The 24,169-nt window shown below is 42.7% G+C and overlaps 2 protein-coding genes and 1 pseudogene across 3 annotated transcripts in view; all 3 read right to left on the bottom strand.

The window, feature by feature from the left end:
* LOC311606138 (vomeronasal type-1 receptor 4-like) overlaps window positions 1–15,389 on the bottom strand; it is a 26,155-nt gene extending 10,766 nt beyond the window's left edge. The window contains exon 1 of the mRNA XM_084797207.1: window positions 15,324–15,389. The gene's annotated coding sequence lies outside the window, so the exon portion shown is untranslated. The remainder of the gene's footprint in view (window positions 1–15,323) is intronic.
* On the bottom strand, window positions 10,418–24,169 carry LOC311606154 (vomeronasal type-1 receptor 4-like; the record flags this gene model as incomplete). The annotated part of the gene is made up of 3 exons (XM_084797231.1): window positions 23,878–24,169; window positions 12,618–13,103; window positions 10,418–10,614 (listed from the first exon to the last, which is right to left on the bottom strand). Exons 1-3 carry the CDS (start codon window positions 24,146–24,148, stop codon window positions 10,418–10,420), a joined length of 954 nt encoding a protein of 317 aa, XP_084653357.1. The 5' UTR covers window positions 24,149–24,169.
* On the bottom strand, window positions 19,862–20,777 carry LOC311605021 (putative vomeronasal receptor-like protein 4; annotated as a pseudogene). Its single transcript has one exon. The product of its transcript is annotated as a putative vomeronasal receptor-like protein 4 (transcript).

The raw sequence follows: 24,169 nt of genomic DNA, 5'->3' as shown, positions 1-24,169 counted from the left end.
CCGGATGGCAACCAGATCTCTGGGTACTAGAATCAGCATCTGAATAAACAGCATACAAAAACACCCTCCAGAACTTATTGGTTTACCAAGTTGTGTTTGGTGGTATCTATACTATGGTCTATCCTTGGTTTCTTATTTTGGGCAAATATACAGTTGTTTACATCTCTCCAAGAATATTGCCCACCGACACCACCAAATGGATAACTTGTGGCTACTGGGTTGTTTAAGTGCTTCCAAGAGCCTTTCTACCATCCTGTGTTTAAGCCGTGGACAAATCACTTTTGAGCTAATAATAAATCGCAGCTTTTCCCAAAATGTTTACTTTGCTAAGTGGAGTTATGTTTTCAAATTAGGTACAGCATAGTAGGCCTCAATAAGGTTTTAACATACATCCTTAATTGAGGGTGAACCCACTGTATTAGTTTGCTTCTCCGTTGCTGTGATAAAACACTGAGAAAAACTATTTGGGGGGAAGAAAAGGGCTTATTTGGCTTCCACATCCACATCACAGCCCATTGTAGAGAAAAAATAGATCAGGAACCGAAGCAGGAACCTGGAGGGAGAACCGAAGCAGAGACCGTGGAGGAACATTGCTTACTGGCTTACAGCACTGGGTTTTCTCAGCTGCATCTCTTACAGAGCACAGGTGCACCTGTGCTGTCTGGTTTTCTATCAACCTGACACAAGCTAGAGGGTTCTTTGGGAAACAGAAAGTTCTTCCACCAGACTGGCCAGACTGGGCAAACCTGTGGTGCGTTTCCTCCGCTGATGATTACCGAGTAGCCCCTGTTCATTATGGGCAATGGGATCCCTGGGATGGTAGTCCTGGCTGCTATAAGACAGCAGGCTGAGCAAGCCAGGAGGGAGCAAGCCAGTAAACAGCACCCCTCCGTGGCCTCGGCTTCAGCTCCTCTGTCCACGTTCCTGCCTTGTGTTCCTGCCCAACTTCCCTGAATCACCAACTTCCCCTAAGTTGTAAGATAAAATGAACCCTCTGCTCCCCAAGTTGTTCTTGGCCACGGTGTTTTATCACAGCAATAGAAAAGTAACTAAAACACATGAATCTATTATTATTGGCTTGTTCTATTGGGCTGTCTTTGTCATTCCTTATGAATGTTTTCAACTTACCATCTTTCATAAATTCCATAAAATCTCTTAATAAAGATGCTTATAATATTCAAATTGGTCAAAACTTAGCTTCTAATGCTGGCACTTTAGTTGAATCAATGAAATAATGAGCCAACACTGCAATATTCTTTATATTGCACCTTTAAAAAAGCAAGTGTGTTGAATAATTATTAGTATTTAGTATTAATTCTTATAATTATTAAGGGGGCAGTTATTCCTTAATTTGTTATTATATAAATAAAAGGCACAAACACCGGTTAGATTTTTAATAAGCCTTAATGCACTGAGGTTGAAGTTGGGCAGATATTAACCCTGTAAGCTAACTTGTCTACTTCCCATCCCAAACCCCCGGAAAAACTTGCACATGTTTTCCATTTAGGCTGCTTCTCTCAATCATGACAATTCTCAGAGCAAGATCCTCTTGGCCACATGTTTCTAGTTCATGGTAACCCATGGCAACCTGCTCCTTGTTCCTCTTTCTCCTCTTTTTCTTCCTCAAGGTCTCTCTCCAATGCACAAAGCCCATAAACCTAGGCTACATGTCACAACCCCTCCAGTGGAGTCTGTGTGACAACCGTTACCACAGAACAGAGGCAACGACCCACGCTCATGGGGAGATCCTCCTGGAAATGGGTCTGATTCTCTGGCCAGGAGTAGCTAATCACTGTCCTCCTTCTTCTCTCTCTTACCACTCATTGTTGGGAACATTCTCACTGTTTTCTCCTTCTGTCTTTGTTCTTATTTTTCTTACCAGAGAACTTTTTAGACGTAACTGCGTTACTAGGCGACCCTTGACTTGAAACTGCAGCCCAGGGTTGTTCAGTCAAGTTTACTGCTAAGTCTCATTCCACTTGTTAATGAAAACATGGCTAAGAATTAATCCTAGCTCATATTATGACTCACAAATAAAAATTTGTGTAAAACTCCAGATAGTGGTGGATGAGCTAAGAAAACAAACTGTCCTGACTCACATAAGTTCAGCATAATGAGAGAACAATGACTTTTGATAAAGAGGGCCATGCACTGATAGCAAGCTAATGACTTATGAATGATTGTACAAGATTGATGACAACATAATTGCACTGCATCCTGTATTTTTGAATTGTATGAAAAAAATAATGTAACCATGAGAGACACCCCTGTTTTAGAATGTGTATATAAACCTGGCTTTCTTGTCTCCAAAATACACTCAGACTCAAACTTCCCCTGAGTTGGTCTGTTTGTCACTCGCCTATCTCTGCCCACCGACGCTTAGAGTACTTAAATATTGAATGTTACTGCTGGGTGTGGTGGCACACTCCTTTTATCCCACCAATAGGGACTCAGAGGCAGGAGGATCTCTTGAGTTTCAGGCCAGCCTGGTCCTCAGAGTGAGTTCCAGGACATTCATGACGACACAGAGAAACACACATACACACACACACACACATGGTGTATACATATGTATGTTTGATTCATATATAATATACAATATACATTACAAAGTTATTTTCTAAGGAGGTAACTTAAAAATAGAGAAAATGACCATGATCTATGCAAAAGAAACAATGAGCCAGATGGAGACCTCTTTGAGCATCTTTGAACACAATTTGGCTTTGCTCTCAGGGTAGAGGATATACCTATGGAACTACGCAGCTAGTGGCTTCCTCGCAGTACACCAAAGCATAATAGCTCTCTATACTATGCGCATGAGGAAAATGCCATTTATTTTCTGCTGTTGTGGAAATGAATTTCAAACATTGTTAATTTTACTAATTTGTTGTATTCATGCTGGCATTTCTGATGGAATCTTGAAGAAGCTCAGGCTCGTGTAGAATGTGAGAATACAAAAGGAGAGCGGAGAGAGAACGTTACATCATGCACACCTCAGCTTTTGCTTTCCCAAACTGGAGGTTCCAGGACCTGACAGTGATGGCCTGCGCCACTGTGAGGAGTGTGTGTGTGCAAACAGAAAAGCCCTGGCTTCACTGGCCATGTAAATAACAGTTCCGTAGGGACCTGAGAGATGGATCAGCAGTTAACAGCCCCATGGCTGCTGTAGAGAACCCTGGACCAGCACTTAGAGCCATCATGATGGATGACAACCAAGTGTATTTCCAGTTCTAGCTGATGAGGTGTGCCCTGTAATCACACTTGGAAATTGTGGGATGCTGGTCACAGACGTGCATGCAGGTGAAACATGCATACTCATAAAAATAAACACATCTTTAAGACAATAACAGTCTCACAGCCTGCGTCATCTAAGATATTTGTGAATGGTGAGAGGATGTGTCTTCTCAGCACCTGCCCCAAACCAAACATAAATCTCAAAAGGGATGTGTTTGCCATGGAACCTAGCTCTGCTAGAAAGGTTAGACTGTTCCCCTGACAGCCATGACCTTTGAACTCCTGGTTTCTTTCTTCCTGCTCAGAAATACTTGTTTCCAGCCAGCACCTTTTTGAACTACTCACCAGGAATGATGATATGTATCTGCAAACACTTTCATGTCATAGGTCTTTACTTCTATATGAGCAGAATCAAGACATATTGAATGATGGATATCTTTGTCCTAAGAGCCCCATTCGTATGTCGATGGGACTCTGTGGGTCATTGCACTAGTCCCAAATTCTGTCCTTAGGTATGTCTTCGTCGTCGTCGTCATCATCATCATCATCATCATCATCATCATCATCACCATCATCATCATCACCATCTTAGCAAAACCAATATACTTGTAGAAACTCTTATATATTTCACTAATAGTTTTAATATGGATGATTTGAAGCCAAATTCTGCCAACCAGAATTTTTTCTCATCGTTTCACTTCACCCTATCATATGCTCATTCTGAAGTTACAAATGTCCAGGGTACATGCTTCACCTGTCTCCCTCTCTACAGCAAACACACAGACACTTGGGAAACCCTGTTGCTTCAATTTCGACTTTTCACAGGTTTAGCCACATTTCATCTTTCCTACCGTCTCTAACATTGCCCATTATTCCCTTTGATCTTGCATTTGGAGAAACATAATTTTCAGAGTGGTTTTCTGAAACAACTCTGGGGGTGGGGAGAGTGGGGACGGCCTCTGACATGAGCTCTAGTGCCCATGATTTGATCACTTCTGCCTTGTCATTATTACCCCCTACTTATCAACTGACTGCAGCAGAGGGTTCTGTCCTGGAGGTTTCTGGACAGAGCTGCGTCCCTGCTTGCCATTAGGTAGCCCCAGGCTTTCAGTACACAAACTGCTCTTTTTGATCTTTGTCTCTCCTGACCAATTAAAGAGACTATAGGCGGGACCAGTGCGCTATGACAGGTCCAACTGAGGCTAAATCTCTCATGCAGTGCAGAATGTGACCAGCTTTAACTAAGCACATCTGTTTTAACTAATAAGTCTGGACTATAAAATGATTATTTTGTCACTCCTTATACCTCAATGCCCTTATGTACTAATCAACTATTATCTTGTGTCTTATTTTTTTCTGCCTTTTCTGGGGTCACTATCTTTTTATCTCTCTCATCCTTCCAACTGTCCATAGCTCAGGATCATATTTATTATTAACTTGAGATATCTAAGAAGTTACTGTTTCACTATCATAGAATAAAAATGAAGAACGTCAGAGAGGGAACGTCAAATATCACTGTAAATGTTTTCTTTGTTTTTCTTTTTGGCTGCTCTGGGGATTGAATCTCAGGCTTCATGCATTCAAGCCAAATAACACCTCTGAGCTACAGGCCCCATCCTCCAAATTGCTTGTGGAGCACTCCAGCACACTGTTTTTAGAAGAGATGCTTTGCATTCAGTGTATGCATAATATACCACCCAGACAACACTTGGCAGCACAGCTGGATAAGTGCACTCATCCCAGGCTCTAGAGCCTCAGATAAGTATGAGATTGGAGCTTCCTGGATGCAATACTGAGCTAAATTTAAGGGAGGTACCCTCTAATAATACTAAACAAACAACCTGGCAAAACAGCAAGAATTTTCAAAAGGACAGTTTCTTCACAACAGAGTCCTTAAGAAACACATGTAGCAAGTGAAGCTGATTTACATATGTGTCCTAATATGCATGGAGATAGGGAGATGTTAAGAATGGACGCCCAAATAATACCTCAAATTAAACACAATGCACATGGACTTAGGAATATAATAAGAAAAATATGGTCCATTCAAAACATGGTGTTACCCCAAAGGTCAGGTGAAGAAATGTATGTAACTAATTCAGGAAACAGAATCATGGCATAGGCAAAAGGCTAAAATAGACTTCTACCTAGAAACCCAGACCAATCGTCTATCTTCCAAAAGAACATATGGTGAGGACCTAGGACAAGATCCCAGAGCTCTCTAAAGATACTTAATCTTGGACTTGGACAGAGATGCTCAAGCAATGGTGGGGTGGGTGCTGGGTGCTGGAAGTGGTCTCCTTCATTTTTCTTGGCTCAGTCACCTATATTTAGATATAGGTAGTAGAGCGAAGTTAGTAAGCCTTTCACACCCTCTCTTGACTCCCTGGCATACTAAAAAGAGATTAACATTCACACTTGAGGGGGAAATTTATGTGGCACTTGTGTAAAGCAGAGAGCCCTAGGTCTACTCACCTTGGCAGTCAGGTTCTGAGTTTGTCCTGGAAGGTGAGCCTTCTCCCGTTGCATTTGTATCTCTAGGGCTGTGGAGCCTTAACTGTTATAAAGAGTCTCTGGGACCTCACTTGTCACAGTTGCAATGCTGCCACAGAGAAGGGTGTCTCTACAGGACTTGTGCCTCCATAATTACTTTACTACTTTGTCTCAGGAATCACTTCAGTATTAATTAGGGTTTAATTGTCTTCATAGAAGTGTGTGAATTCAGACAGCAAACAATGTCTGAAGTTTCTATACCCAGGCTTTCCCATTTCTCTAGACCTGTGCATAAGGATACTTGGTCGTCCACATTCAGGTGCCACATGGACAGAGGGAGACAGGTGAGGGCGTGCAGGATGGGGAGAGCTGAGAGTCAGTCAGGACAGCTGAAGATGTCTCACAGATGTAACAGGCTGGGTAAGGAGCCACTGCCCTGGGAAGGACGGCTACCGAGGTGGTATGGCATTCACAGTCAGGAAAAGGATGTAGAGGAAGTTAACAAATGTACAGGCAAAGCATCTTTTTGCTGTTGCTTGGTAGACAGCACTGCACCTAAGGATGGCCTGCGTCACCCTCCTCCCTGCTTGACAAGTGGCTGGGACAAGTGGCTGTCAGTCAGTGATATCTCAGAAGGAAGTGAGACAGCTGCATCTGACTTGATCTAGAGTTCAGTACATGGGTCCCCACCTAAAGGGGAGTGATGCTTTCTTTTATGCTCTTTTCGCTGCACTTTGTGAGTTGTCCACAAACTGCCTCTTGCAAGTCTGAAAACACACAGGGCAGCTTTCTGCAAGCCAGGGAACACACTGATGTTGATACTTGAGTGCTGTAAAACCTCAAACCGTTCTTCATTCCCCCGTTACAGCTTCCCACTCCAGTGTCTATTCTTGTGTATTCAGGCCATCGAGAGGTCGCCAGCACAGATAAGCATCCTCCAAGCACACCACTGGGGCCCAAGTCCATGAAATTTCAAAAGTAGCATTTTATGACCAGGTGGTCCCTCATGTAAAGCAGTGGGGCTACTAGTGCTTAACTAACTTAAGTTTTCAGAACTTCATCCTAGGATCGGGTCTGGTCCCACAGTTCTGCCAGGAGCAGCCCAGCCAATTAAGCCTCCTTTCCATTGCTCTCCACTGAGGACGACTTTCGTATTCCCTTAAAAAGACATTGTCATTTGTACTTTTTGAAGACTTTCATAAGTGTGTACACTGTCCTTAACACAATTTCCACCCTTCTCTCCTTGTTTTCATTCCTCCATTGCCTGTAGCTTAGCTCTTCACCTAGGGGCGGGACCTGGTGAGAAGCTTCCTCAGACTCATGCTGTCATGTCTCCTGGTGTGGTCATTGTACAGATCTTGTGTAGGCAAGCATATTGCTGAGGTTTCACAGGTGTACTGTCTTTGTTAGGCTTAGAAGACACTAACTGTCGGCAGATGTACCCCTCCTCTGTCTTTTGCAATATTTTGGCTCCCCTCTTCTGCAAAGTTGCATGAGCCTTAGGCATAGGGAATATATTGTCTATGTACCAACAGAGGCTGAACAGTCCACTGCCTCACGTCCTATGTGTTTGACCAGGTGTAGATCTGTTGGCAGCAAAGGGAACAGGATTTGTTGGGTGAGGTGTGTCTTAGGGTCTTATTGCTGTGAAGAGACACCATGACCATAATGACTCTTTCTAGGAAAATCTGTGATTAGGGTTGGCTTACACTTGAGTGGTCTAGTCATTACTGTCATGGTGGGAGTCATGGGGCTACACAGGCAGCTCATACATCAACTTACAATACTATCTAGAGCTAGCCCTCAAGGAGGAGACTTCCAGGTCAATACCAGCTTGATTCCTTCCAGTCCTGGATGTAAAGTTTGAGATATCTTCAGCAATAGGCACCTGCCTCCAAGTTCAGGGAAGTAACCTAGGACAATTGCTAGAGCCTATGTTATTTTGGGGATCTTTGGACACCCTTGACCAATAACTCAAAGGGTAGTGTCCTTTGTTAGGCACCAGGGTTTCTGTTAGTGCATTGCTTCTGGGAGGAGTATTATCCTCATGTAGGGTCTCTCTCTACTTCTCTTTCTCTCTTTACCACTCCCCTCTGTAAATATGGAGGTTGATATCTGGTGTCATCTTCCATTATGGCTCCCTCCATTGTCTCTGATTTTAAAAATTACATTTGTGTGTATGCGTGACATGCACATGGAGGCCAGAGGAAAATGTATAGGCGTCAGTTCTCTCCTTATACTATTTGGGTCCCAAGGACTGTGTCATCAGGCTTGATGACATGTACCGTTCCTTAGTGAACCATGTCACCCAACCTCTACATCTGATCTTTTGAAACACAGCCTCTCAGAGTTTGTAGACTTGACAGACTGACTGGCCAGTGTCCTGCCAGGATCTATCTTTCTCCACCTTCTCAGAGCTAGAGTTACACAGGTCAGTACGCCTGGTGGAGCCATCTACTAAGCTCCTTCTCCTCCTCTTCCGCCTCTATCCCTCTTTCTTCCTTTCCTCACCTCCCCAGGCCTGGGGTTGTAGGCAAACACACTCACACCTAGAAAATTGCCTTGATCTCGATATCCATGTCCCAAATTTCAAACTTTTTTTTTCCTGGTCATCATTTGTTTAAATACTATGGAACGTTTCCTAGGCAAAAATCACTGCAGGATTTGTGTCATAATTTTACTTTACTGGCAACAAAATCTATGAAGAGAAGAGAGTGAAAGTCCATCGACGAAACTACTATAAATTCCACATTTTCATATTCTGTTCCTTACACTCATGTAGATTTACAACACCTTTAACTTAGATTCCTTCAGTTTTATTTATTTTATGCATCAATTAAATGTTTCCATGCATTTAAGGTCTATGATTCGAGGCAATGGATTCTGTTGACTGAAATTGCATAGCACTTGTTCTGCATATTTATTAAATCCATTTTACTTTGGACTCAATCCTACTGATCCAGGAAGAAGTCCAGAATAGCACTACTGTCAGCTGCTCAAATTCCAATCTGTCCTTTCTCACGCTGTCTCAGCTCATGCATCTCCTGTCTGTGCTTAATGCTCAGTGATCAACTTCTGAGGTTCAGGTTTAACACATTGTTTGTTCTCCATCCATCCCCAGGTCTTCACCTCACTTCCTTTTGAGCCAAATCTCAAACACTGTCTTAGAAAGTGCTCGGTTGGTCTGGCCCTTTATCTTAGACACTTTTTAAGCCTTTAACAAAGAAGCTGAGAAATTAAGAAAAATACACTCATATTCACATTGCAAATTTGTATTTATATTGGAAAGCCGAGCTACTTAAGGAACTACGACATTAAATCATGACACAAAATGATAACTTTTTTTTCATTGTGTAACCAAACAAAAACTAAATAAGTATTCACCATTGTAAAGCAGAACCAGGATGTACCCAGATGTGTGCATGGGTTGTTGGCAGGTGTGATAGAAATGTTATTATTAAGTAGGCTACAAATAAGTCTCTAAAAATTCTAAACATTTTGTGTGTGTGTGTGTGTGTGTGTGTGTGTGTGAGAGAGAGAGAGAGAGAGAGAGAGAGAGAGAGAGAGAGAGAGAGAGACAGGGTTTTTCTGTGTAGTTTTGGTTGTTCTCTTTGTAGACCAGGCTGTCCTGAAACTCACAGAGGTCTGCCTGCCTCTTCCTCCCTGACTGCTGGGATTATAGGCATGTGGCACCATGCCCAGCTAAGATTTATTTTCAAACATTATATAGTAAGTTAAATCTCAGTAAGTACTTTTAAAGGATGAGTTTATCTGGTATATGATAGCTAGAACCATATTCTCTACCTGGAAACTTATTATGTAGATCCAATTGCAGAAATTTTCAATTAAATTAAAGCAGAATCAGACCCTTTTGCCATTCTTTGGAGACAGAGAGATGGGTAGTGTTATGAGCCAGGATACCAACAAAGGGCAGCTACAAACAAGCCCTTTCTGCTCACAAACACATTTATCTATTCATATTGGAAAAAGAGGAGTTCACGTTTATGTCAACACAGAAATTCTAGGATATAAAATGGAACTTTACTGTTCATTTGTTATCTGTTCATCCCACAGTCACATTCCTGCAGAAAGTCTTCATGCATTAATTAAATATTTGTATGCAATTGAGTTCTGAGATTGATGTCAATGGATCCAGTTGACTGAAATTGCACAGTACATGTAATTCTAGATAAAGAGATTTTGAGTCCTCATCATTTTCTGTAATTCCATAAACTATTTTCATATATTTTTGGTTGTGAGCCTAGACTTTAACGGATTTAAGCAGCCCAAAATTAGCTTTTTGTGCTTATGTTATTGTGGTTAGGAAACAGCAATCTTATAATATATGACATTTTCCCTAAACAAGTCTAACTGTGGCTACAGATCAAAGATAATAAGTTTCTTACAGAAAGAAAGTTATACTAGTTCTTTTGATAAAATTTACCAAATTTTTTCTCGTGCATCCTACTGCTGAAATCACGGTACTGAGAAAATCGGTTTCACAATCTACAATTAAAGCCACTTCTGAGGCCTTCCTTTATATATCTTTATATGTCACTGTGATTAGTCACCATCTCACTCAAGCCAAGGCTGAGGCCAGGATTGCAAACAAAGAAAAACAATATGTTTAAAGTGCTTTGGTGGATTTTGTCTTACCTACAATATTACAAAACTGAGAATGCTTTCACATCTATTGAACAGATAAATGAGAGACAGATTTTCTCAGTTTCTCCCACTGAATATTCCAGCACTCAGCCAGAAGTCCACCCCTGTGAACCAGCAAAAGAGGGCTGAAGATTGCATAACCAAGGATCAGGAATTCTTGAATAATTACAATCTCAGAATTGCGCCCTGAAGAGAGAGTTAATAATAGAGAAAAGGCACAATCTGTCCAGTAGAAGAAAACAAAACAGAGCATCAGAAGGAGGACACTCTGAGCAGCTCTCAGCTCAGGGGGAGTTCTGTAGAGAAGCTTGGAGTTCTGAAGGTAGAGGACATGCTGGTGGTGCCTGTGGAGAAGAAACACCATGTAGCCACTGGCCGCTCCCATGGCGCCCTGGAACACTGCATCTCTGGACCATGAGAGGGAGAACAATCCATTTTATTTTCTGACTTTCTAGCATAAAATAACAAGAATTCTCACCACCCATATGTTGTGATAAATTCAGCTCCTCTTCAGTTACCTCAGCAGAGCAGAGGAAATCCCTCCCCTGAAAGACCTTTGCCCTGGCTGTACCTCACCTCCTAGCAGTTTGACGTGTTATTTCTGTCAGGAGGACCATTGAACAGCACCATTTCTACACCTCTCAGTCCTTCAACCAGCCATCAAAATAAATTTTGACGCAGGCAGAGTGGCACATACTGATAATTCCAGCCATTGGAAGGTAGGGAAGGAAGACTGAAAGTTCAAGTCCAGCCTCTGCCTTCAAGCAAGTTTGAGGCAAATATGGGTTACATGACAGTGTATCTCAAAAAGAAAAACAAAACAGAACAAAACAACAACAACAAAAATAGAAATCCCCAAGAGCCAAAATGTTTATTTTTATCTATGTGTATGTGTCTGTGCAATTGAGTGTAGGTGCCCAGGAAGACTAGAAGTGCCAGATGACCCTGGACCTGGGGTCGTAAGCCATTGTGAACCACTTGATGCACTGGGAATCAAACATGGGTCCTTTTCCAGAGCAGTATGTGCTCTTTACTGCTCACCTAACTCTTCAGTTTCCTCATAATTAAAAAACAAAACTCAGAAAGGCAAAAGGAAGTACTTATTAAGCTCTGTTTATCTAGTTTTTCCTCAAATGTAATAATTATTAGTAGGTTTACTTTTGCAAATGGAAGAAAATTCTATTTCATATAACTGTATTACACTATTTTCACATTTTTATTTTATTAAATTAAGACACCTTTGAATATCATTCCATAGAAGTAAATTTTTGAGCTCATTGATGATTTTATAATATTAAAATATTTGAAGTTTTAAAAGTTACATCTATTTATGGAAGAGGGCATGCATGTCCCGTGGCACACATGAGGAGCTCAAAGGACAAGTGAAAAGAGTCAGTTTTCTTCTTCTGCCATGTGGGTCCGGGAAGCCGAGCTCAGGTTGTCAGTGGTGTCTTCCTGCGGAAATACTGCACCAGTCCTACATGCAGTAAAAATCGGGGGATGTGTTTTGTTTTGTATTTTTCTCTTTGTTTATGTTCTGAAGATGGAGCCTCGATCTTGTCCATAGAGGAAGTCACTCTGACACTGAGTTACACCCTCAGTCATTGAATATTTTCAAGCAGCTAACAAATGCACATCTGGTTTGGCATTTAGGTAATGTGTTTAGGATGATGCACACTATCTTTAACTGTGTTTCTGTAGTGAACATGTGTATCTGAAGGATTAGTTCCTAGAAATGGGGTTCCACAGTGAAAGGGATTCACTTAAGTAACTTGTGCAGATGTTGACACATTGCTCTGCTGATCTTCACTACCTGAAGCTTGGTGGGGAAAGCCCACCATCTATGGACAGAGTTCACACCGAACGCTGAAGGATGAAGTGAGGACATGTGTCCCCCAGGCTTCCCTGCATATTTGTGTCAGATGTAGGCTGCTTGCCTCCAGCTGTACTGTGTGAGAACCTGCTTAAGCTTTTATTGCTTGATTTAAAAAAAATATACAAGGCATAGAAAACACCACCAGCCATTTCAAGTCCCCTTTTCTGAAGAGATCGAAGCAACGGGGCTTCTCAATATCTCTGAGCATGACAGCACTCGGCCAGGTGGCCATCCCTGTGGATCAGCACGAGGGGGCTGACAACTGCATAACCAAGGGTCAGGAATTCTTGAAAATGCACTGTTAAGGAGTCATTCTTTAAAGAGGAAGATAAATATAAAGAAACAACACAATCTGTCCAGTAGAAGACAACAAAGCAGAGCATCAGAAGGAGGACACTTTGAGCAGCTCTCAGCTCAGGGGGAGTTCTGTAGAGAAGCTTGGAGCTCTGAAGGTAGAGGACATACTGGTGGTGCCTGTGGAGAAGAAACACCATGTAGCCACTGGCCCCTCCCATGGTGCCCTGGAACACTGCATCTCTCAGGACCAGGAGGGTGAGAAAAACGTTGTTTATTTTTTGACTTTCTTTTTTGAAATAACAATATCTGCTATTCTTGTGCAGTGGTGATGTGTTTGTCCCTTTGTCTCTGAAGGAAAGGAGGATGTTCATGCTGATCAAGGGATTGAGAATCCAAAAGAGGAGCAGTGAGAGAAGCACATGCCATGCAGACGTCAGTCTGAGCCTTCCACAGCAGGAGGCTCTGGGGCTCATGATGATGGCCTGGACCACTGTGAGGAGACTGCTGGTGCAGATGGAGAGGCCCCGGGCCATCCTTTCTAGATAAACACTAACGTGACAGCCTACATCACCAAGGAAGTGCCTCATACCTAAAGCCACTATTGTCATTGGTATTCCCCTGGAAAAAAGCATTATAATATTTGTCAAAGCTACATGGATGAGAATTAAGTATATAGACATATTCCCAGAACCCAAAAAAGTACATGTATAATTCACAAAAACATAGACATTTGCAACAGTGCCAAGTCCAATTAAAAAAAGGAATATTGTTATTTCGCTAGTATTCAAAACCATTTCTCACTTCTTGGGCAGCAACCTTGAGATCTTGCAAGTAGAGTTGGAGGAAAGGTAACAGAAATTATATGTACCTGTAAAATAAATTTTATGTTATAGTGTGTTTCTGGTATATAAAAGAAGGCCCTGACCTGTGCAATCAAACAGATTTCCCCCCTCTTCTATATCTAAACATTTGCTTGTCTTTATGGGACACCTTGTACTGAAAGTGGTATCTATGGGAGAAGACTAAAAAAATTTGAAATTACCAAACAGGTTTAGCCTCCTGATTTTCATATTAGTAAAATTAAATTACACATTCAAATGTATATATATTCCCTGTATTTTGAATCTCAGAATGTATTGAAATGAATTGAACAGTTTACTAACTTGAATGTCTCCTTGCATTTTCTACTTGGTTTTTTTTAACACTCCTGTCAGTCAATTCCTCAAACTTGAACCTTCCTTCGCCTCTCCCCTTCATCCACACTTAGTATATAAACAATTATTTTTAAAAAATTGTGTTAAGAATGGTGATTCACATCTGTTTTCCCTGCATTTGAAGAAGGGCATGGAAGGAGGATTACTGTGAATTCATTACCAGCCTGAAGTACATAGTGAGATTCAGATCAGCTATAGAAACATAACAAGACCCTCTCTGAAGACCCCACCCCAAGAAAACCAGAGGACACCCTCCAAAACAAAACAAAAACCAAGAGAAATGAAACCAACCCTACCTAACTGCATCAACATCAGCATCTTTCAGAGTGAGAGACCTTTCTTCTGCAATGTGTTTGGTTACTATGTGAGTTTTCTTTTACTATGAAAACAGCAAAGACCTGTTTTCTCTCTTGCCTCTAGTTACCATACTTTGAGTCATACATTTTTATACTCCATAGGTGCTTTAATGCAAACTGTTTTGTCATTTTCACTGCTTCCAAATTTCCCAAGGTTATCTTATACCTTAACACAAAACTCACCCACACACTGCATCACTATAGGTGCAGCTGACAAAGCCGAACCAAAGACTGTATTAGTGAGCCTGTTAATGATTATGCCAGGAGCAACCAGAACCCGGAGCCTCAGCAGGAGCCCAGCAGAGCGGTTCTCTCTAGGAGCATCTCGAAGTGGAGCAATGAACAGCCAAAACTATCCCAAGTCTCCAAAGGCCACGCCTCTTGTGTTCGGCTCACGTTTATACTTCCTTTCAGAATTTGTTCAAGGATGCTTTTCAGCTGGTTGATAACCTATGTCCCCCACATGGTGGTTCGACTTCAAAGGGGATAAACATCACCTGCTCTATTACAAGTCTTTTTCTCATCCCCCACTTGTGATCTATACACAAAACATGTTTATCTCTCCTTCTGCCTGTGATCTGAACAAAGCAGGAACACTGACTGGATGCAGCCAGACTCTGCATGAGAGCTGCTGTGGGATAGTGTCTGGAAGGGTTCCAGGAGGGGGATGCCTTCCCACAGAATGACCTCAGAGCCTCTAAGGAAACCTAGAACAGATCTGGCTAAGCTGCTTTTGTTCAGGGAGAGAAGGATTCTCAGGTGTTGTGCGATGCTATGGGGTGAATGCGGTTTATGAGTTAGGATTCCTAGCAATGCCTATCAGTGCACTGGGGCTCCAGGGGTAAGTGAAATGTTTACCCTCAACCAGTTGTTGCAGTACTGCAGCTGCCATGAAACCATATTCCCCACTGTCATGGCAGCTAGATTTACCCACATCTGTTCTCTCAGCCTGTTAATACATTAGGTTTGCTTTGATTCATATCAGACTGACTTGAGTTTTTCTGTCTTATCTTCTTTGTTCTGTAGTAATAATTCTTCCAAGTTTCTAATTAATGTACCATGATTATATATTTGTAGAGTGCAGTGTGATATCTCAACACACGTACATTGTTTACTGATCAAACTAGAGTAGTTACTGCTATATGGTCTTGGGGGAGGCTGGAAATCTAGGGGTACCACTGTCATTACCATTTTAATCTTCTGATAAGGCTCCAGGCTCTTCTCCTCAAGCTGTTCACACAGTGTGTCCTGCTATCACGAACAACTGTTGTTTGCTGGGCTGAGGGACATTAGGCCTTACTTTCTTGCGACTGTCTTTGGGAACTTGCTGACTTCCCTCTTGCCCAGTGTTCAGCTTTCAGAGTTCTACATTTGTGTGATCAGTTCTCACCTGTAGGACACATATCAAAGTGCGGTCCATGCATGCTAAGTTCTCATTGCTGCAGTAAACCTCTGAACAAGCAGCATCTGGAGAGAGAGAGAGCTTGCTCTGGCTCACAGTATGAAGTTAGCCCAGCTGGGCAGGGAGCAGGGCAGCAGGAGAGTGGGGCAGCTGGTCACGTTCATCAGCAGACAGGATGCAGAGAATGCTGACGCTCAGCACCGTTTTCCTACTTATTCTGGGGCCCAGACCACGGGATGGTGCTACCCACATCCAGGGCAGGTCCTCTCACCTCAGTTAAAACCCGCTGGAAACTCCCGCTAAAACACCCAGAGGTGTGTCTCTTCCATGATTCTAAATCCAGACGGGTTGGCAATGAACTTTAAGCTGTGCACACATTTTTCCAGAAGCGCAGAAGGCAGGATGGGCCCATGTTGAACGTTCTCTGAGTGCTCTATGTCCCTTCTCCCCTCCTCTACATCCTATCAGCCATTGGTGTGTGTGTGTGTGTGTGTGTGTGTGTGTGTGTGTGTGTGTGTGTGTGTGTGTTCTAACTTCATCTTTGCAGTTTAGAGTGCTTTGAAGCCCTGGACCTCCGGCTTCTGCTTCTGGAGCAGGAGTGTGTGGGTTACAGGTGTGTGCCACTGTGCCCGCCTGTGCTCTTTTCTCTTCAAGATCACTGGCTGAGAAACCTGTGTGGACACTGGTTTATATCCAAGTTTGGGACGATGATGCCCATGAGGAGGAACATCAGGCACTGCCTTTCAGCCTCAGTTTCCTTGACTGCAAACGAGGGATGACAGTCTGTGCCTATGCACTAAACAAAGCATGCTGTGCTCTGAATTCACTGCCCATAGTGCAATAAAGCCTCAGGCATATCAGGAGAAACAACTGTAACTAATATATTGAATAAGAGTTGGTTAAAAATTTAGTCAGAGATCCAGAATCTGGTTTGTTTTTGTTTTTATTTTTATTTTTTAAAAGAATGTTTGGTGTTGGGGAGATGGTTCATGGATTAAGTGCACTGACTGCTCTTCCAGAGGATGTGGGTTCAATTCCCTCACCCACACATAGAAGCTCACAACTGTCTGTAACTTCAAGATCTGACAGATATAGTTGCAAGCAAATTACCAATGCACATCACATAAAAATAAATATACTAAACAAAATGAGTGTTCAAGACATTACCTCATACCTTCATGCCATTAAAAAGACTTTTATGTTTTTGTAATTTGGGTCTGGGGTTTTCTATCTTTCTGGGATCTCTGCTTATTAAAATGCTTCCAAGGTTTATTTATTTTTTGACTGAATAATTTGAACAGTAGCAGGGGATGTTACCTTCCTAAATAGATTTTGAATCATTATTGGAAATTCCTTAAAAGCGCATGCTTAACATTGAGCTATGTAACAACTCAGACAGGCAACTGTGCCCATTTCAGATAGAGTTTTCTCAACAAAAAAAATGGCCCCAGTGCTTGCTGCTTCATGAAACAAATTCTGACTTTCAGTGGATTATATTAATTTATAATCTGGCCAAAAAAAGAATAAGTGTACTTTTCAATACTAATTGTGAATTATTTTCTCCATTAATCTAGTATATAACAATGAGGTTAAGTAGGATATATATATATATGAATCAGCTGAGAATGAGTTCAGAAAACTGTAACACATGTGGGGTGAAAGAGAGTGGAAAGGGAGGGAAGGGGGGGAGGATGTGAGAGGCAAATACACAGTGAAGATTTTGTTAAAAGTGATTTGGTGTCAGTCATGGTATAGGTGAAAGCAGAGGCTTAGAGAAGAGAGAGGTTGTGGGACTGTTTTCCTCGAGAAGATGGAAAAGTTCTTGCATCCTTCTTAGTCTCCCCCCAAAAGAAAGAGAAAACACATACAAAGACTCTGAGCTCCCCAAAGGCCCTGGCTCCTCAGCATGGAAGCCTGGCACTTACCCATCTTCCCAGCCTGTGGTACATTACCTTTGGAGATCAGGCTCAGCAAGCCCTAAGCCTCAGGAAGGAAAACCAGCAAACGTGCTTCTGAGGGAAATGTTACAGCCCCAAGGAAGAACACCAAAGAGTGGTCAGGTACGCTCCCTGCAGCAGCTGCAGCGGAGGAGAAGCTCTGGGTTAGCCCTCTGGCCCAGTGAGCCTTCAGGGTTCTATTTGAACCTTCTGGGTTTGTAGAGTTCCTGTTTGCAGTAATCTGTCACTGGGCTTCAGTTGTCGCCGTTCTCAGTGTGTGGGGGAGAAGAAAGCCCTCTGCGGAACCTCAGTCCCTGGGGTACAACTCTCTCCCTCTGCAATTACTACATAGGTTTGTTCTAGAAGCTGTTTCAGACTTAATTGGAATTTAATTTCTTATGTAGGAAACTATAGAAATGATCCTTGGAGGTATAGTCTTGAGTTTAGTTACTTTCCCAGAAGGATGTGCAGTTAGGATGCGAGCAGCAGCCAGGTTCTCTGTCTGCAGTCCTCTCTTCACCTTCAGTAAAGTCCAAAGCCGTGAATCAAAAGGGGAACTGCCTTATAGGCACAGAAAAAGCAATGTCCCGCTCTCTGCTTTGACCTGTTCTATGCCATCCATCTCAGAAGATTGCACTTTCTGAGAAAGTCTCAGCCACAGTTAGGAGAGAGAGAGAGAGAGAGAGAGAGAGAGAGAGAGAGAGAGAGAGAGAGAGAGAGAGAGAGAGAGAGAGAGAGAGAGAGAGAAGGGTTCCCCTAGGCATCTGATGGTTTAAGGACTCCCAGACTGTTTTCTTCTTTGTCCCTTAGACAGCAGCTGGGACCCCCAAGCCCAATGGAACTCATGTGAAAGACTCACCCTGTCCTAAAACAACTGTCAGTAGATATGCGAAGGTTATTGACTGGCTGATTGGTGCAGGCAGTGAATTTACACAGGGAGCCAAATTACCAGGTGAACCGAGATGACTTGTAATTTACAAAATGATGCGCCCCTTCACGAAACTGACTTTTTCTACTGGATTTTTGCTATATTATGCCTTATGTGAAAGGACAATGAACCCAAGGCATGCCACAGGGCTGTGTGTAGGGGTAGGCTACAGCTCAACAGCCAAGGAAAGGTTGCTATGGCCAAATCTGGTGGCAGATCACAGGTCCCAGTGTGACCTTTGGATAAATCAAGACTCTTTGGATTTATTCGAGGGCTAGTGCTGTCTAGGTGAGCAAGGCGAGGAGCAAGGTGAGCCTGGAGCAGCTTGTCCTGCCAGAAACTCAGGACATGGCCAGAGAATCACAGAGAGATCTTGGAGCTAACTGCAATACCTGTAATACCACCCCTGGGACAGTTGTTGAGGCCTGGGTATGTTCTGTTGAGTCAGTAACAGAATAATAATTAATACTTAATTTCCTGACTTTTGCAGCTGTCTTGTGGTTACGTCAGGGGACATTTAATGTTTTTGTAAGTCAATACTGAAGAGTTTAGAAGAGATAAGTGAGTGCCTCTGCAGGCTGATGAGGGTGCAGCAATGCAAAAGGTGTAAGTGGTTGTTTTAAAATTGTGATGTAGTTTATTTCTTAACTTGGCCAGCACCCAAATAATTGAGACTGGACTATTGTATTTATTTGACAAGCTTTATGGCACAAGAACTGAACAGTATTTATTCATTTTAACCCTCTAAGATAATCTGGCTTTCTCCAACCTACAATCCCACTTGCTTTCATGGCTTTCTCTGCTCCAGCTGCTCTCTCCTGGGCTTCTTCTTAAGGCTGAATGCCCACTTCCTCACTCTCCTTCCTCCTCCCTTGGCTGGCAGGAAGTCCAGCCCTATTCTCTCATTGGCTTTCAAGCTTCTTTATTGAGGAATTGAGGAGAAGAATTCAGGAGCACAGTTTAGTCAAGATTCTCAGAACAAGGAGTGCAAGCAAAAATGGGGGTGGGGTGGGGACAGAAGTCAGTTCCCAGGGGCAGCCTCTGGGCCTCCCACCCACCCCCCATGCTCAACCACTGCTGAGAGCTCAGTGCTGGTCCCAGGTGAAGCACCACTGGGCTGTCATCCTCTGCTCCTCTGCTCAAAGAGCTGCTCCTTGGCCCCGGGGAAAGATGCTACAACGGAGCTTGCTGAGGGAACTTGCTTGGAGAAACAGATCTAATGGACCCTCAATCCCTGTATATGTGTGTGGGAAGTCACATATGTATGTGCAGCACATGTGTGCCTGGTACCCAAAGAGGTCACAAGGAGGTATCAGATTCCCAGAGACTGCCATGGTTTTGCCCAACCATTCTGTACAGCATTCTACTCTCAGAAAACAGTAGCAATTATGTTAGAAAAAGATTTTTTTTCTGGGTAAAGTCTAAATTATAAACCTTTAGTTACTGGAGAGGCTATTTTCTAGACTTCTCGATTGTACCAGCAGCAAACCAGGTGGAAATCTTTTATTAGCAAGACAAAGGGGCTGACTGCAGCATAGCCAACACCTAGAAACATTTTAGCATTTGACATTATGGAATCAAATTTCAAAAGTAAACCAATGTAGAAGGAGAATATGAAATCTCCCAAGTAATAGAAGAGGAAACAGGTTATAAGAATGAGGACACTCCATGTGGCTTGGATTTCTGGGCTTGCACTATTTGATAACCTGGAGCTGTGAAGGTAGAGGACCCGGATGTGATGTCTATACAAGTGGACAGCCATGGACCCACTGCTCCAGCTCATCAGACTCTGAAAGATGATGTCACGAAGAGCCATGAGAGAGAGAGAAAAAGCCACTTAACTGTTAACCTGGATGGTAGCATATAGCAATATCCATTATACGCCCCAGGTCTAGATCTATTCCAACTGCTGCCTGCTGCGATGTGATGAAGCAAGTTGGAGCTTATGAGAGCATTAAAGATCCAAAGGAGGAGGAGAATGGCAAGAGTTTGCCCTGCAGCCTGTGGTTTGAGCTTTCTCCACAAGGAGGCCCTGGGGCTGATGGTGACAGCCTGGAAGATGCTAAGGAGACAGGTGGTGCAGATGGACAGGCCTCGGGCCACCCTTGCCAGATAAACCACAGCTTTGCAACCCACACCCCCCAGGAAGTTTTGAAATGAACTTTTGTGGCCACATAGCTGACTCCTGAGGTACAAATAATGATTACATTTGAAAACGCCGGGTGAGTGAAAATAAGGTCTATAGGTTTTTTCTCAGAACCCATGATAAATGTATGTACATGTCTGACAAGTAGAAGGATGTTTCCTAAAGTTCCAAGTCCAATAAGAGAAAGGAAGATTATTCTCTGGGTGAGGTCACTCCCATCGTCTTTCATGGTAAGAACTAGAGATGTGCATTTTGAAGAACACAGATGAGTGAAGCTCTCATCATCTGCATGGGCTGTCTCTGAAACATGGAAGTTTCTGAAATTTGAAAACATACAAGGGTCTTTTCTGGTAGGCACCTGATTTTTCATTCTTTATTCTTGTTCTTTTTTTTTCATTGTCTTCTTTTCTTTTCTTTTTTTGTTTTTTTGTTTTTTGGTTTTTTTTGTTTTTCAAGATAGGGTCTCCCTGTGTTAGCCTTGGCTGTCCTGGACTCGCTTTGTAGACCAGGCTGGCCTCGAACTCACAGCGATCCGCCTTCCTCTGCCTCACGAGTGCTGGGATTAAAGGCGGGCGCCACCTTGCCTGGCCATTGTCTTATTTTCAACGACATGGCGGAGATAGTGATATCTGAGATATAAACTCCATGCTATGCATCTACTTGCCTTTGCAAACAGATCTTTCTTTGTGTCCCTCAGCGATGAAGTTTACATTGTGATGGTGAGCATTACCTTTAGAGTGTTTTCTGTGCTGGGAAGCCTTGTGTCACAGCCAGACAAGACCGTCACTCAACGTTGCAAAGGAAAAAAGCCCCGCTGATCGTGAAGCTCAAACTGTGTCATGGCTGGGCAGTACTTGGCTTGGGAGAGAACGCCCACCAACCAAAGCATTATGTAGCCTTTATATGGTTTTTGTTGCTGGGCAGGAAGGAACAAGCTAGCAAGTTACAAGGGCCAATGAAAAGCAGTTAGCTTGGGCCCAACCACAAATTGAAAAGAGCAGACATGGTTTCAGGTGTGAGCCAGTTTGAATGACTTCCAACAGATACATCTCCTTCCTGTTATCCCAGCTTCCTTACAGCACACGGAACCCGAGCACAGAACAAGGACCCATGGGGAACATTTTTCTTTTTGGAGAAGAATTCTTTTTCCTAGGTCTTATCTGGTAATAACAAGATAGTTTTAAACTCGCAAGCCATGAGGAAGTTACCCCTATCTTCTTGTACCTATCCTGAGAGGTGACCCAGACGGACAACTCCCTATTGTGGTTGGGTTATTCTTCAAATTGCTGATCGCTGTATAATATTTCAATGCCTAAGGATTCCTACAAGGTAATGGGTTACAAGACTAGCAGGCTAACTCCCAAGTTCTGCTTTTTGTAGGAAATGTTTGCTGGGATGGCAGAGGCACCTGCTGGATGCCTGCTGCAAAACCAAGCTTTGCATGTACCCAGACATCAGAGCTTACCTATGTGAACCCTCCTTGGAGGGAGGCTCCTTAAACACAGGATGGTCAGAGGGAGGAAAATTACAGGATGTGTTTAGTGGGACAGTGAGAAACATTTTATCCTGCAAGGAAGCTCATTCTTCCGATGTAAACAACCCAATAGTTTCAGAAAGTTCCAGAAAGTGATTTTCCAGTCTCTACCCCTCCATATGTGCATCTAAACAGACTGCTGAAAGACACTTTCTGGAAAAAACCCAGTTGTTTGAAAGAAGCAGAGACCAGCCAAGTTGCTAGGAACAGGCTCAGAAAAACTGGGCGTCCTGGACAAGAAACCCCCTAACCTGTTGAGCTGTTTGCAGAAGGTGTAATATACTCCAGGTTTTCAGCTTTTGTGACCTGAAACTGCTGGTTGCTGTAAAATATTTTGCTGCTAAAATGGGCTTTATTGATATAGTTGATTTTGAGTCATCTTTGTGCTCTAAGTAACTCCTCACACATTAATGCATATATTAAGTAACCGAAATAAAACATATTTGTAAAATGCAAGTTTTTTCTATGCTATCCCTAGCTCTTAATAATGACACAGAAACCTTTATATTTACTGAAAGCTTCAGGCACTGTAGCTGGGCAGAGTTAGCTATTCTACCCCAATGTTTCTAGTCTGGGCTACTTTCCAGCCATGTGGCCCTTTACCTGCCATTTTAGTCTTGCTCTGGCACCTCCTTCCTTCTTCATGTGTGTTCCAATGGTGACACCCTGGTCCCCACCTGAGACCATCGCTCTGTCCCTGGGCTCCAGAAGTCCCACCTTAGCTCTTAAGCTTTTTGTGCTTATGTTATTGTGGTTAGGAAACTACAATCTTATATAATATATGACATTTTCCCTAAACAAGTCTAACTGTGGCTACAGAACTAAGATGATAAATTTCTGGCAGAAAAGAAAGTCACAGTAGTTCTTTTGATACAACTTACCAAATTTTTTCTCGCGCATCCTACTGCTGAAATCACGGTACTGAGAAAATCGGTTTCACAATCTACAATTAAAGCCACTTCTGAGGCCTTCCTTTATATATCTTTATATCTCACTGTGATTAGTCACCATCTCACTCAAGCCAAGGCTGAGGCCAGGATTACAAAGAAAAACAGCTTGTTTAAAGTGCTTTGGTGGATTTTGTCTTACCTACAATATTACAAAACTGAGAATTCTTTCCCACTTATTGAACAGATAAATGAGAGACAGATTTTCTCAGTTTCTGCCACTGAGTATTCCAAGAGTCAGCCAGAGGTCCATTCCTGTGAATCAGCACAAAAGGGGCTGAAGATTGCATAACCAAGGATCAGGAATTCTTGAGTAATTGCAATCTAACAATTGTTCCCTAATAAGAGACTTAGAAACAGAGAAAAGGCACAACTTGTTCAGTAGAAGAAAACAAAACAGAGCATCAGAAGGAGGACACTTTGAGCAGCTCTCAGCTCAGGGGGAGTTCTGTAGAGAAGCTTGGAGTTCTGAAGGTAGAGGACATGCTGGTGGTGCTTGTGGAGAAGAAACACCATGTAGCCACTGGCCCCTCCCATGGCGCCCTGGAACACTGCGTCTCTCAGGACCATGAGAGGGAGAACAATCCATTTTATATTCTGACTTTCTGGCATAAAATAACAATACTTATTATCCTTCATATGTTGTGATATATTCAGACTTGTACTTGTGATAGAATGGATTAGGTTAGCCACACTTATCAAAGCACTGAGTGTCCAAAAGACTGAGATGAACAGAAAGATGTGCCATGCCAATGTTAGCACGAGCCTCCTCCACCCACATGCTCTGAGACTGATGATGATGGCCTGGACCACAGTGAGGAGACTGCTGGTGCAGATGGAGAGGCCACGGGCCACCCTCTCTAGGTAAACAGTGATCTTACAGCCTATGTCATCCAGGAAGTTTCTTAAACCAAAAGCTGCTATTGTGCTTGCCAATCCTCTTGCAAGAATGTGTATGATGTTTGTAAAAGCCAAGTGGATGAGAATAAGGCGTATGGGTTTCTTCTCAGGACCTCTAAATAAACTGAACATATAGTTCACAGAAACAGACATGTTTCCCAGAATGACAAGCATGGTCATGAAGAGAAAAACTATTTCGTTAATAAACTTCAAAACCATTTCTTTCTTCCTGTGAAGAAA

This window comes from Acomys minous, assembly GCF_964271855.1.
Source record: "Acomys minous genome assembly, chromosome: 9".
Lineage (NCBI taxonomy): Eukaryota > Metazoa > Chordata > Mammalia > Rodentia > Muridae > Acomys > Acomys minous.
The sequence above is the reverse complement of the archived record's forward strand: the minus strand, read 5'-3'. Positions and strand labels throughout refer to the sequence as shown.